Source organism: Lottia gigantea (assembly GCF_000327385.1).
Source record: "Lottia gigantea unplaced genomic scaffold LOTGIsca_3, whole genome shotgun sequence".
NCBI classification, from domain to species: domain Eukaryota; kingdom Metazoa; phylum Mollusca; class Gastropoda; family Lottiidae; genus Lottia; species Lottia gigantea.
The window spans coordinates 674,893-689,279 of NW_008708986.1; the positions used below are offsets into that span (position 1 = coordinate 674,893).

Here is a 14,387-nt window from a genome sequence, read left to right on the forward strand (position 1 = left end):
AATTTCAGCTCATCATTCCCTTTTATTTTTAAAATATCCGAGACGGTTTTCACGTCGGCATCACTCTCTTCCTTCGGTTCGGACATTATTGCACTAAGAGCTAAAGTCTGATTATCACTTAAACTTTGGAAATCACCAGACACTGGAAAGAATGATTGTTTACACCCATTTACAAGCTTCCATTGCAGCCGACTTGGGATAAAATGAACTTCCGGTTTTCACGCGCAACAATCATTGCGAAAGTTGATTGGTTGATTAATCTAAAGCCCGTTAATTACATTATTTAGTTGGACGAATATTAAAATTCTATTTTTGAGTAATCGTGATCTACAACTTATGGTACAAACAAATTTATAACTTAGTATCCCAGATATTTTCAAAGATCCTTTTATTTATTTTTCTCCTCAGCCGCGCCTCATCTGTCATCAATTCTTCCGGTTTCAGTTTTTAAGGCGAAATCGCTCTGTATTTAAGAATTTGTGGAATTTCAGTTGTTTAGACTACTTAACTCGTGTAAGAAGTTAAAATGTCTACCACAGAAGTAGAAAGGGTGAGTAAAGAAGATTTGATTCGATTGATCTTTTTGTAAAGGTATCAGGATCGTCTTACTTAGAATAACAAAGAAAATTTGTCATTTTTTTAAATACTTCCTAAATTTTTCTTTTGATTTTCTGTGATTTTTTTAAGTCCTTCAAATTATTCAACTAGCATAAGTAACATGATCATGAACTGCATGTTTTTTTTTACGGAATAACACAACTATTAAACTAAACATCAATGCCTTATCGCTATACATTTACGTGATGCTAAACAATGGATAATGATTGCATGATGGTTGTCAAGGTTAGGAATACTTGTAATCAAATAAATAGAGCATTGACTTCAAGATCTATGAAGGTTTAAGGTCTATACAGTCCTCTTGCATCCTTCAGTTTCATAAAATTACAGTTTTTATTAATCTGTAAGCTTAATTATAGGTTTACACGAGTTGGACTTGGACCTGTGGATTTACTGACCTGGGTTGACTACGGAGTTCAAAACTCTGTGGTCAACTCTGATCGGGATTACATTAGGGCAGTCTGCTAAGGCGCAATTTCGGTGAAGGCGGGTCAAATTGGAGTTCGACCCTATTGAAGACTAGAGTCGGCAACTCCAGTGCGGCCCTGGAGTCACCTCTCGGAGTTTTCGACGTGTGAACAACTGCTCCCGGGCCGACCCTCGGTGGACCCGGTGATTTAACTCTCGTTTAAACAGCCTTTATGTTATCTTACAGGTAACCATATTATGGTCAAGACTGGAACTTGCGTAGAGTTCAAAGCCCGGTGAGATTCGCAATCGGTTCAACATTAGTCTTAGAAACGGTCAACTTTTTAGCTAAGCTAATAAGTAAAAGTGATCAGTTCACCATCAAAATTTGAGCCTTCTAATCCATGTTTGTTAAGAAATATCTGCGATTGAAAGTCTCATCTTTTCTTGTTTACCTTTTAGACCCTTAATCACACTACCAGAACGTTAAATCTAACTGGGCATGTTGGTTTTGATAGTTTACCAGACCAGCTAGTCAACAAATCTGTAGCTCAGGGATTCTGTTTCAATATTTTGTGTGTTGGTAAGTAATGCATGGAATTTTTTGTTTATATTTAAGCTTATGTTGACTCTTCAAAATGAATTTTTTTTCATTCCATGTAAAGAAAAAAGTAAAGTACCGTACCTTATGATCAACTAGAATGTAAAGGAAGTTAAAATTCATTATGATTTCATGAGATTTATGATATCAATTTCCTTATTTTGTTTCAGGAGAGACTGGTGTAGGCAAGTCTACAATGATGGATACATTATTCAACACAAATTTTGATTCAACACCAAGTAGTCATGATTTACCAGGAGTTAAACTTAAGGCCCACACTTATGGTAAGTGTTTGTTTTCTATACTTGTTAACTAAGATTATTTAGAAATTTATTTAAAAAAAAGATATGTTGTTTGCAGCTTTCTGAAAGGTATGAATCTGAGTTTATTAATACATTAAGTCATTTGAACATTTATGTTTTATGAAGAAAAGTTTTCATTTAAAATTTCTGTACGCAAGCTATCTTCTTCTTTCTCCATTAGTCCAGTCCACCATCTGGTGTTTAACCGAACATGTACCTGTTGCTAGCATCGCTCTTTTGATATTTTGATAATAAAATCAACATTTTGATAGATATTGTTTACAATTTTGCTTGCTATTATTAGACCTTAGAGAAAGTAATGTTCGAATGAAACTTAACATTGTTGATACTGATGGTTTTGGTGATCAAATCAACAAGGAAGATAGGTAAGTGCTGTTCAGGTTGACTTTATTTTTCATCCATTTTTCATCCCCCATCCTTCATTAAAATTTCAGATTTACGTGAAAAGAATGTGAATTTAAAAATGACGATTGTGGACTCGCAGGGTTTTGGTGATCAAGTAAACAAAGAGGATAGGTGAGACTTGTGTGTGGGCATAGATGCAGCTTTCTATATTCTTTTCCTCTGTCTGACATCAAATATCTTTCTTTTCTCTTATTTATCATCCCTTATTTATTTTTTAACTTTTTTGTCCAGTCTTTTGGTTATTCTATATCTTTTTACATTATTGCAGTTTCTGCTTTAGCTTTGGTTTTGGGATATTATATTGTTTATTTACATTATAACATATAAGCTTACCATACCTGTAGTATATTTATTTATGTTCCCATTATTATAATTATAATCTGTTTTGTTATGTTTAGTAATTAGCTTTTGTGTTTATTCATATTGAAGTCTGAGGTTTGCTGCTGAATATTTTTGGTCTTTATTCTGAAATATTTTTCTTGTTTATTTATACAGACACTTTAGAATTTTGAACCATTTCTTACATTGATCATTGATTGGAGTTGTTTTGTTTGTTTTTTTGTACAGAATATTTAATTTTTCACATTTTGATTGTTTCACTTATGGCCAAATGCTTCTTCAACAAATTCATTCATCCACATATTAATTCATCCATATATTCTTTCACTTTTGTTGTATATCTGATGTTTTTTTCTACTGTTATAGTTGGAAGGCTATTGTAGAATATATAGATACACAGTTTGATGCCTATTTACAAGAGGAACTGAAGATCAAGAGATCCATTCATAACTATCAAGATAGAAGAATTCATTCATGTTTATACTTCATTGCTCCAACTGGTCATTCGTAAGTACTCTAGCTCACTAGTTCAATCTACTTTTGTAACATCCCAAAATATGCCTTATTGGCAATAGCCACTATTCTTGTATCCCAGAATTTGATTTTATTGGATTGTAGACCAGGGAAGTCTACACACTATAGCTGTGTTCACAGACTTTCTGTCATAGCCTCTGATTGGCTGTATTCACTAGCATACAATCCAATCAAATTTTTTCATCTACAAACTTCCATGATACAAGAAAGGTGACTACTCCAGTCTAGGTATAAGAAAAGACCGACATTGTGAAGATGAACTGTCCTAGCATTGTCCTTTTTCTTATATATGTTAATAGCAAGTTGAAAAAAATCAAATACACACTTGTTGGATAATTCTTTAACTACTATAGTCTGCAATTTCAAATCTCATACCATGAATGATTTGGATTGTATTCTGGATTTGATTCTATTTGCTTGTATTTGTATTTGAAATTCTTTCTTTTTCATTGAATGCTATCCTGTCAGAGGTTGCAGTGAATTCAATCAATTTATTGTGCATGATATAGAATGACTATTGTGTAAGCTTACCTATTTTATATGTACCTTTGATATAGTTGACTTGTGAATTATAAATTGCCATTTTGACATAAGGACATTTTGTTTCAATTGTAATTGCAGATTAAAAGCATTAGATTTACTAACAATGAAGAAATTGGACAGTAAAGTAAATATAATACCTGTTATTGCCAAAGCAGATACCATTACTAAAACTGAACTCCATAAATTCAAAACAAAGGTAAATACAATATTTTATAAATAGGCATACTTTCCAGTGATTATTTATTTTTTGATCTTTTGTCGGCAATTTAAGTCAGCATGCGCAACCAAAAGTTCTAGGGTCACAAACCCACATGTTACTATCAAAACAAAAATTTACTTTGCAAAGATTTATTTGTTAGAAAAAACATCTTCATAAGTGTGGAATTAAAACAGGGCCTTGTATTTTCGGACTCTCCTTCAGTCGATAACTGCCAAAATATCTATCAGAGGCTGGAATAGAGGTAGATGTTTGAGATTAAGTTTATTTCTGCTGATTTTTAGAAGGCTGCTATTGTAATCAGTGTATTGATGATAAAACTGATTGCTATATATTTCAGATCATGCATGAATTATCATCTAATGGTATTAAGATTTATCAGTTCCCTACTGATGATGAAACTGTTGCTGAAACCAATGCTGCAATGAATGTAAGTGCATTAGGAGGAAGTCTGTGATAACATAACTTAGTCTCTCAGTTCTCTATCTAGCATGTGATATCTAACTCATTGGTTATCTCTCATTAAGTGAGGATCAAGTTTTGAAGATGGAATATTCCATCTCAGATCAAATAATTGTTTCATATAAGATTTTCTAAATGCCCTTTCATATATATTTCATTGTATACTGTTCTCTTTTTCATCTAGGGTCTATTACCATTTGCCATTGTTGGATCCAATGATGAAGTTAAAATTGGTAATAAAATGGTTAAAGCAAGACAGTATCCATGGGGAACAGTACAAGGTAGCATCTGTTATAATTGTTTATTTTCATCAACAAGGTTTGTCAACAAACCTCTGATCCTAAATAGAGAAAATACACTAGGTGCCTAATAAATACGAACCAATTTTCATCAAGCTTGGTGAATGTCTATCATTTCACTAATCAATTTGTCAAAGTAGTTGTATTTGGTTGTTATCCAATGTTTGTTTGCCAAGTAGCATAAGCATATCATAATCTTATTTTATTTTGTTAGTTGAAAATGAGAATCATTGTGACTTTGTTAAACTGAGAGAAATGTTGATCAGAACAAATATGGAAGATCTAAGGGAAGCAACTCACAAAAGACATTATGAACTCTACAGGCGCCATAAATTAGAAGAAATGGGATTCTCAGATTCAGATGCTAAGAGGTAAAATTATCTTTAGAATTTATACTGTGGTAATTTTATAGTTGAGTTTTGATGCTTTAATGGATCTATATGTTATAAGAAAATATCAGTCCTAGCATCTAAAAATTGGGCTTGCCACTTGCATTAGTAATGAGTTTATGAGCTTATATGCTCATTTCTGCATCAGAAAACCAAGGATAATCTTCTGAATCATGCTTAGACATGATATTGACATTTTGACATATAGTATTTTTAAACAGATTTCTTATATGGTAATTTTTTAGCTTGACCAGAAGATTTAAAGCAGAATAAGCAACCTTACTTCCTAGACATTTCTATATTCTCTCTGTATTTTATTATAGTTTATCAGAGACATATGAATTGAAACGCCAACAACATGTTACTGATTTACAGAAGAAGGAAGAAGAAATGAGACAGACATTTGTTATCAGAGTGAAAGAAAAAGAAGGAGAGTTGAAAGATTCTGAGAAAGATGTAAGCTGATTGTTTGCCTATTTTTGAACAGTGGGATCCGGAAAACTAGGTCCTGTTTTATGACGTTTTCCTAATGTTCCAAATTTTCAATCAACAACCATTAAAAATACGGAAAGATTTGCACTAATGCTGTTAAACAATAACAGATAACAGATACTAGGTATCTTTCAGATAGAAAAAATCAGCCCTGTTAAATCATGTATGTTAGTATTCCTCCCAAAAGGAAGATAATTGATGCTATGGTACACAAATTGAGTTTGAAGTCAACATTCAATTCAAAGGGTCACCAATTGTGCCATCTAATACACTCATTCATATCTTAAATTGATCTGATCTTATTATAGTATATTTCTTTTTGTAGCTTCATGTGCGTTTTGATGGGTTGAAGAAACAACATACAGAAGAGAAGAGAAAGTTAGAAGACAGTAAAAGACGTCTAGAGGAAGATATCAATGCTTTCAATCAGCGTAAAGTGGCTGTTGCTCAAGCTTCAACTCTCGGTAAAAAGAAGAAGTAAACTTAAACATCTCATGAACTTTGATTTTAAATGAAAATTGTCACAAGTTTTATTTCTCATTATTTTCACTTGCCATCACCTTCATTAGTACTTCAACTTGGTGCTAATAACACAATTTTATATCAAAATATTATATTATTGAATCTCAACATCTACGCAGCATTGTAACATGAGAATATGTTCAGTTTATGGTAAACAATAGTAATCCTTGAGCCTGATTTAAAAACAGCGAACTTGTATGATTTTTAGATAAGGATATCAATGTGGACAATGGTATCAAGTCAATTTTTGAAATTAATCATAGAGAATAGCAAGTTACAATGTTTCTGATAAGAGGCTTTTTGGGTTTAAACCTCATCTAAATGGTAACTTTTGGCTTCCTCTCTGTTAAAACAGCTATTGATAATATTTTGTAAGTCTGTCGAACAGATCAATAAAAATTTTCTATTTATTGTTTTTATAATATCATATGTAATTGTATATTGTCATATATTTTAATTTGTAAGCTTTTTTTTTTTTTTGATCAATACTCAAAATTTAATTTGGCTACATTATGCTTCTAAAGTCACATTTAACAAGTCCTGAAGTAATATTCAATTTGAGTATTTCTCTTTGATTTTGTTCAGTATATGTCATTTTTGTGAGAATTGTGACCAGTAAGTCTTCCATATTGAACTGTGTTTATCTGTATGTTATTTGGTTTTCTTTTGAATTATTTCACAAGATCAGACTGCTGTTTAGTATCTTGCAAATTTGTAATTTGAAATAATATACATTTAAAAAATTGATTCAAAGCTAATGAAATGGAGCTTTGTGTCTTACTTTTTGCACTATTTATGGCAGTAGGCAATGATATGCCTTATGTATTTAAGAAATTTTGCAAGGGCTGGGGCATTAACGATCACTGCTGCAGAGGAAAAGATATTAGTGGTCAGTGCAGTTAGTTATTAGTTAACAGAAGAAACAGTGATAGAAGGAAATTCCCACGACTTATCACTAAAGCTTTTTTTGGTATTTTTTTTCTGGAAACTGAAAGTCATGTTGACAGAAATGGTAGGCTATTGTCCGATATCAATTGAATATCCATAGCATCTCGTGTTTTGAAAATCAGACAATAAGATCAAACCTCTGAGTTCAACCTGGAGCCTCCAGGCCTGGCACAATGTTTGAATATGTTTATCTTTTTTAGTAAGTGCTCCAGTATCCTGCCATTACAAGTATTCCTGTAACAACATGTTATCCTGCATGTGAATATAAAAAAATCCATAAAATGTTTAGGTTTGCACCTGCATTTGTTTATTTCTAGTCAAGAGTGACTGATAATTTAGGGATTCCAGTATTAAGGACCAAAACATAATACATGTAATAGCTTCAGTTTGTCATTGTTATGTATACCTATATTATTTTATGTGTAGTTGTTTATAGCATTTAGTTAGGGAGGCATGTATTTTTTTTACTGCAATAAACATTTAATTTGTATATCATTTCCTGAGTTGATTTTCATGCCAATGTAGAAATGTGTACTTTTAGCATTATTTCATTCTGCCAGTTCATCTACAATCAATATTAATCCCGAGCCTGTTTCACAAAAACTCAGAGATATAATGCATGTACACTAAATTAAGCTAGATGTAACACCGAGGATTAAAATGTTGAGGTAAATACTTAAGGGCTAAATTTAAAACAGACTGGCAAAACTATTTTTTTATTTCACAACAAAATTAATTTGATTAACTCCAAAAATGTAAAACGTCATAAAAAAAAACGTCTCTAGGTAATCCCTGAGAGTAATCTCTGATTTGAATCTTAGGATGTTCAAATTCAGATCAATAATATAATATGATAAGATGCCATTGGATGTTGATAAACTCGAGAAAAGTTGGTCCAGAATATACAGACGTCATGGATATTCTTAGACATACACAATTGTTTCCAAATCCAACTTTTTATGTTCATTCGTTCATTTCATGTAGGTTACAGCCATATATATATAATGTATATGAAAAACTTATTCTTCTGTATACCATGTGCACAAGATTTTTGACTACCCATAGTTTTTTCTTGGTATCTTCTTCAACCCACTTTCAATCTTCTTTTACAACCATAAAAACATTTTGAAGGAATGTGGTTACATTGTCTGAAAATGGGTAAATCAAAATAAGATTATTTTTCAGTCTATAGGCAGTAAGTATGTGGCAGTATGTTTTTTACATCTTAGTACTTCCGGTCTTGGGGGAAATATAATGTAATATTTTCTTTTCAGCGATAACTTATAAACTTTTAAACAGGGATGCTAAATTTTCATCTACCAACCAACATTAAAGAGGGTTTCCAAATTTCATAGAAGAACTTAGTTTTAGTGGAATTACAGGAACCACAGATGTTATTGAATCTTGGAATGGTGCTATTTAGTCTCGATTCTTCAATGGCATTTATTGAATCTTATACTTACTTAGCTTCCTCTGTAAACAAACTGGTTTATCTTTCCAGAGCACAGTAAATAAATAATAAGGCACACCCAGAGCTATTGTCAATATAGCATAGCCACTTTCTGTAGGTTTTTGATAAATTGTTAAACAGGCTATCATAAGACTAGTTATAAACATTATTATTGGTATACTGATATGAAGCTGAAAATTATAATTGAAAAATCAATTCAATTAAAATAAATAAGACGAGAGAGCTTCACAAGATTTTAAACTGAGGTTGGGTTCATGTACTCCAAGGTTCAAGAAGGTGGTGAATCTATAACCTGCTGAAAAACTTTAGTCTGTGTTTCATTCCAGATGGTAATTCATTAGTTGACTATTTTGGTGCATGTCTACTGATTTGTAGTTGATCATTTACAAAAGTTGTCCCAGAATTTCGTTGAAGAAAGACAGTTAAAAGAATGGTGAGAAAATATTACGCATTTACCGTTGATATAAGAGAAATTTCAATCTCGTGTTCACTTACTTTGAAGGGTCTATCTAGTTTATTTTTCCACCTGAGTTTTAAGAGTGCAGCTAATGTTGCTGATATAACTGTTGCTGAACCAAATCCTGATAATTCAATTAGGTAAAACACTTCTTCAAAATATTGTAATATTAGCACTATTAAACACTGTAATATATAACATATAGCAGAATAAGAAAAGTCATATACAGACTGCCTACATTTTGGTCTACAACGATCCCATTTTTCAATCTGCATCATCTGAAGACTTATGCCTCTAACCAAGCTCTTGGCATTTCGTTTTAATTTACTTGTTGAAACTGAAAGGTCCAGGTTAATACTAGCTTTGTTATGGATTAGCTTTGTTAATCTTATCCTACACCAGACTACTAAATACCATTCATTTGTATCGTGAACTTACGATAAACATAAGAGAAGGAGAAGGTGTTTTATTCTTTATACTGAGCATACCAATAAATTGAGGCACGTGGTTATTATTTGCACCCATATAGATGAGCCTACAAACAACAAAATTATAAATATATGATGACCATTTGCCATTTACCCATGATACCCATTTCATGTTATTGGCCAACATCTCACTTTTTGGTTTTTGGGCATTAATTTTTAATAAGATATTCATGAGAAATTTCTGAAGTTTTTAAAATAATGGCCACAAGAAGTATATAGAGATAACGTATATCTACAGACACACCCAAACACAGCTGGACACATGCATTCCTACCTGGAAAATGCTAACATGGAGCCGTTTAGCGTACCAACTACTGCTGAAGCTATGAGAATTGACATCACAAAGGATCCTTTCCCCAGGGTATGTTCAGCGAAAGTCTGAATGTAAGACAAAAACATTTCAATCCATAAAAAAGTACAATTCCGAAAGAAAGATGGAAAATAAAATCTTCATCAACTCCAAGGAGAGAAGTATCTACACATCTTCACAATGTATGGCTACAAAATGTACGAACTTCGTACATATACCTTGACTGCAATAACCATTATTCTTTTATCACGGAGTACAGCCAATCAGAGCCCTCGACAAAAAGACTTTAAACATTATGGATTTTTGTTCACAGCCTTTAATTCTGTCGAGGGCTCTGCTTGATCATATTCGCTAGTGTACAATCCAATCAAATCGCCCATTTACAAACTTCCAAGATACAAGAAAGGTATATGTACGAAGTTCACAAAACCTTGACATTGTGAAGATTGATGCCACTGTGCTACTACCCTTTAGGATAAAAATAGGAAAAGCAAGGCAATTCCATTAATCAAAATCTCAAAGCTGATAATATGTTGTTATATTTTCTGGCAAGAAATGATCTGCGGTATAGCTAAATAATAATAATTCATTCTTTGAATTCAGGTTGATAAGTTATATTTATAAAACTTACTACAGCCACGGCGGATGATTTGATCATTTGACTTGGTGTTAAAACAGCAAAATATCCTATATTAACAGCTATATACACCAGGGTTACGATTGACAATGATATTATGATAGACAGGGGAATGTTTCTGAAACAATATAACATCAATTGTAAATTCATTATTGTAATGTCCATTAACTGTACCTTGCGTTCTCATGTAAAGGAAAAATGGATTAGGCTTTACGTTTCTGTATTGGCAAATATATCTTCTCTTCAAAATAAATTTTTGAAAACACAAACAACTGTATCGTTAACCGCCTGGTAAGGATGTAAATGTGAAATATTCATGTAGATTTCCTGATCTTAAGAATGGCTGTTGGCAACTCTACACTTTCTTTTAGAAATAGAAACAAATTTTACCGTTGTGGTTTGACTATCTCAGAAGCAATCATACATACATTGTTCCTGAAAAGATAATCACATTTTCGCATCACTAGTTTCTTACGTTCTATTGCTTAGTATATCTTTCGAAACTTGGGGTACAAATAGGGGACAGACTTACTTGGTGGACTGGGAGGGGGGTGAGATTGAGATTCAAGAACCGACCATTTTTCTAGGAGGGCAAATACCTCCCTGTACCCTAACTCGCGCCGCCACTGGTTGAAAATGGACCTTATTAAGGAGATCGCCATTATTCTTATACAAAAATGTTAGGATGCAGGTGTCCAAAATTTATAGAAAAAGATAGTAAAACGTTTCCAGTTCAAATCTTACCATCCAGAGTATGCAAATATTCCCGAATAAAAACCAATGGTAATTTTCCCTGGACTGTAGTCACTGCCTTCAAATGCATTCTCGAATCGCCCAGTTTCTCCTGAAAAGAAAGTGCAAAGCATTACTGTATGGTAAATAAATGGAGATCTCACATCTAGTGTTCAGTGAGTGAATTTGACATAGAGCAACACTTACCCACATAATTTTATTTCTACCTTTCTAGGGTTAAGTAATTTTCACAGCCTGTAGCACACGAGGCCTCTGTCTATTGTCACATCTGTAGGTCTAGACACATTTTCCATGTCAGTCCCTCCATCCTGCATCATCGACAGGGGGAAACCGGATTTAATAGTCGAAGATATAATTCTCTGGGAGGTTTAAATCTTGGACCTCTAGGTTAGCGAGCAAGCGTTTTAACTCACTGAAGCAAACTATAACATAACTTCACATTGTCGAGCTATCATGACCTGCGCTTTATATCTCGACTTTATCGGGCTCCTTTCTTCACACAATGCAGCGATTTACTTGCATTGTATGAAATTCAGAGTCATAAATATAAAGACCGTAAAGAGTACGACTTTTAACTTACAAACTTTTTTCTAGTGCTGTGATTGACTTTTTTAATAGGGTATAATCTAATCATATTGCATCAACTTCCGTGATACTGACATTCTATTCTGATGATCTATCAATTTTCATGATATAAGTTCGTGATCGTACCTTTGATGATCCATACAACACCAATAATGACTATCCCAACCAGAGCTGTTAAAGCTGCACCCGTTGTTACCGCTTGTAACTTAGTCACCCATTTCACGTTTCGACAATTCAATGTTGTTAACAACGCTGAAATAAAGGTTGACTCTTTAGGACTTTCAAGCTCAGTTACAATGTTCTTTGGTTGTTAAAATTGTGACTGGGGCAGAATCCAGTGAACATTTTAACCGTGGTGAGAGCAATTCCTATACCCCAAAAACTTGAATGAGATTCTTTTAAGCTATATGGAAAGCTGTTGTTGATGCAATTGCTTTCTCTGATCAGAATGCAGCATTGTGTGCAAGCGTACACCTATATATAATTATACAAAATATATAATATTAGTTGTGTGATCTGTCAGCACCAAATCCCTCAATCCTCTACCATTATCTCAACGAGATCTCTTCTCTTGTGAGAAATTTAAACTTACTGTATATTAATACACTGAGTAATCTTATAACGATAACGGGTACTTCACATGTCATATATAACGGTTGTAAAATATAGGTCGAGAATACCAAACATAGAGCAGCATAACCCACACAGTAATTTATAGTAATATATATCCATAAGCATAAAAATCCAGCAAAATCACCGAATGCAGTGTAAATATACATATATTCACCACCAGTTACTGGCATAGCAGCTCCCAGTTCCGCGAAACACATAGCACAGAGACCGGAATAAAGTCCACATGCTGCCCATAGAATTATGGACATTCCAACTGACTGTACATTAAGGAGGATTCCTACAGGAGAGACAAAAATTCCAGCCCCTATCACAGTTCCAACTATAAGAGTAACACAGTCGAATAACGATATCTGCTTTTTTAATTCCACCGCTTGGCCGGTAGCAACCGCAGTTGATGTATTGCGTTCGCCCATGGTCGTAGTGTAAGATGAGTCGTTGTGAGAGCAAAATGTACTTTCAAATTCAGATTAACCGTTATGAAATCGATAATCTAGTTATTAGTTTCCCTTGCATTTCACATACACATTTACCTGTTACAATGTATTCATATCACAAAGCGTTATGAAGAACGCTATATAATGTAAACAACCAATACAAGAGCCTATAATAAACAAAGGCTCTGCCAATACTCGCCTTTGACCTTTATCAGATTATATCAGCATTTTCAAGTCTTATCCACTTAAACAAAACGACTAATTAGGTCACGTTTTTGATAGTTGATACCTACAGAAAGATGATACATTCAGTTCAATCCAGTAAAATTGTTGAAACATGCTGCGCAATTTAATTCCTTATTGAAAACACATTTCAAGGTCCTTTGTTTTTAGAAAATGGTGTCATGTGGAGGGAAGGCAGTCCAACAATAACATATCTGTGGTTTATTACACGCTCCATGTTATGTCGTCATAAACATCATGACGACAGATGTGGTATATATCATAATGGTTGTATTTAAGATAAAACCATATTATATAACTGAGCAATGGTTTATGCTTGGAAAACATTCAACAATGAATAAGTATTAGTGCATGTTATATTACTGCATAATCAAACAAAGATATTTATGAAGATAGATAGATATTTATTGTATTGTTAACCCTTTTTGGGCAGCATACATCATGATACAAGATAATACACAATAATAAGTGATACAAATATGACACCCTGACATCAATTAATAGTAATACAAAAAAATATAGTGTATATACATAAACAAGTTTGAAAAAAGCAACATCATAAAAAAATAATGCATTAACAAATACACACCATATGTGCAACAGCATGACGGACTAGCCTATATCAATGAAATTAATATCTTAAGAACGTAATTCAGTTATTTTACCCTGACCCTGGAATGAATAGATCGTGTTCCTAGGATGCGGGATTATCATTCCTAAGCAATTATTTGTATTTCTGACACTCTTGAAAGATAAGATGTAGCTTACCAGTAGGGGCGTATCTAAAAAAATACCCGAGGGTGAGGTTAAAAATGAGAGGTGTCTCTCCGAGGCGATGCCCCTTGAGGCAGGCGAACTTGGGACCAACGGATTTCAGATGGTGTGAGATCAATTTTCACTATAAAATAAAATAAGACCTTCTCACAGGACAGAGTGGGTGGGGGCACACTAAATACGCTACTCGCCTACTTATCAGAACCCGAGAACATAGTATTCGCAATTGATGTGGTTTGTATTCAGATAATTCTCATCTATTTCACAATTGCTTCCCTTTGACCATTGAATAACCGACCATTTTCGGAAACAGGTGACCGTTAAGTGACTTATATGGTCAAAAATCTCTTCACACAGATAAATGTAATATTGAATATAAAGCTATGGGTGTATATTTTTTAAAATAATAAGTTATAGTAAATATCAGTGCAGAAATAGAGAAATTATCACAGTTTTTCAGTTTATAGTAACATTTGACCTTGAGAAAAGTCTTTCAAGGACA

General features: G+C 33.2%; 2 protein-coding genes across 2 annotated transcripts; one reads left to right on the top strand and one right to left on the bottom strand.

Moving 5' to 3' along the window:
• The first annotated feature begins 250 nt into the window (after positions 1-250).
• Positions 251-7,597, top strand: LOTGIDRAFT_182098 (hypothetical protein). Its single transcript, XM_009057079.1, has 11 exons — positions 251-550; positions 1,489-1,609; positions 1,798-1,911; positions 2,234-2,315; positions 3,061-3,201; positions 3,850-3,967; positions 4,329-4,418; positions 4,635-4,731; positions 4,964-5,120; positions 5,462-5,594; positions 5,956-7,597. Exons 1-11 carry the CDS (start codon positions 527-529, stop codon positions 6,109-6,111), a joined length of 1,233 nt encoding a protein of 410 aa, XP_009055327.1. The 5' UTR covers positions 251-526; the 3' UTR covers positions 6,112-7,597.
• Positions 7,598-8,543: 946 nt separating this feature from the next.
• LOTGIDRAFT_209233 (hypothetical protein) lies at positions 8,544-12,847 on the bottom strand (the record flags this gene model as incomplete). The annotated part of the gene is made up of 9 exons (XM_009057080.1): positions 8,544-8,741; positions 9,067-9,213; positions 9,467-9,563; positions 9,791-9,894; positions 10,458-10,581; positions 10,854-10,898; positions 11,208-11,307; positions 11,928-12,053; positions 12,394-12,847. The coding sequence occupies 9 exons, from the start codon at positions 12,845-12,847 to the stop codon at positions 8,544-8,546; spliced, it is 1,395 nt and encodes a 464-aa protein (XP_009055328.1).
• Positions 12,848-14,387: the final 1,540 nt, after the last annotated feature.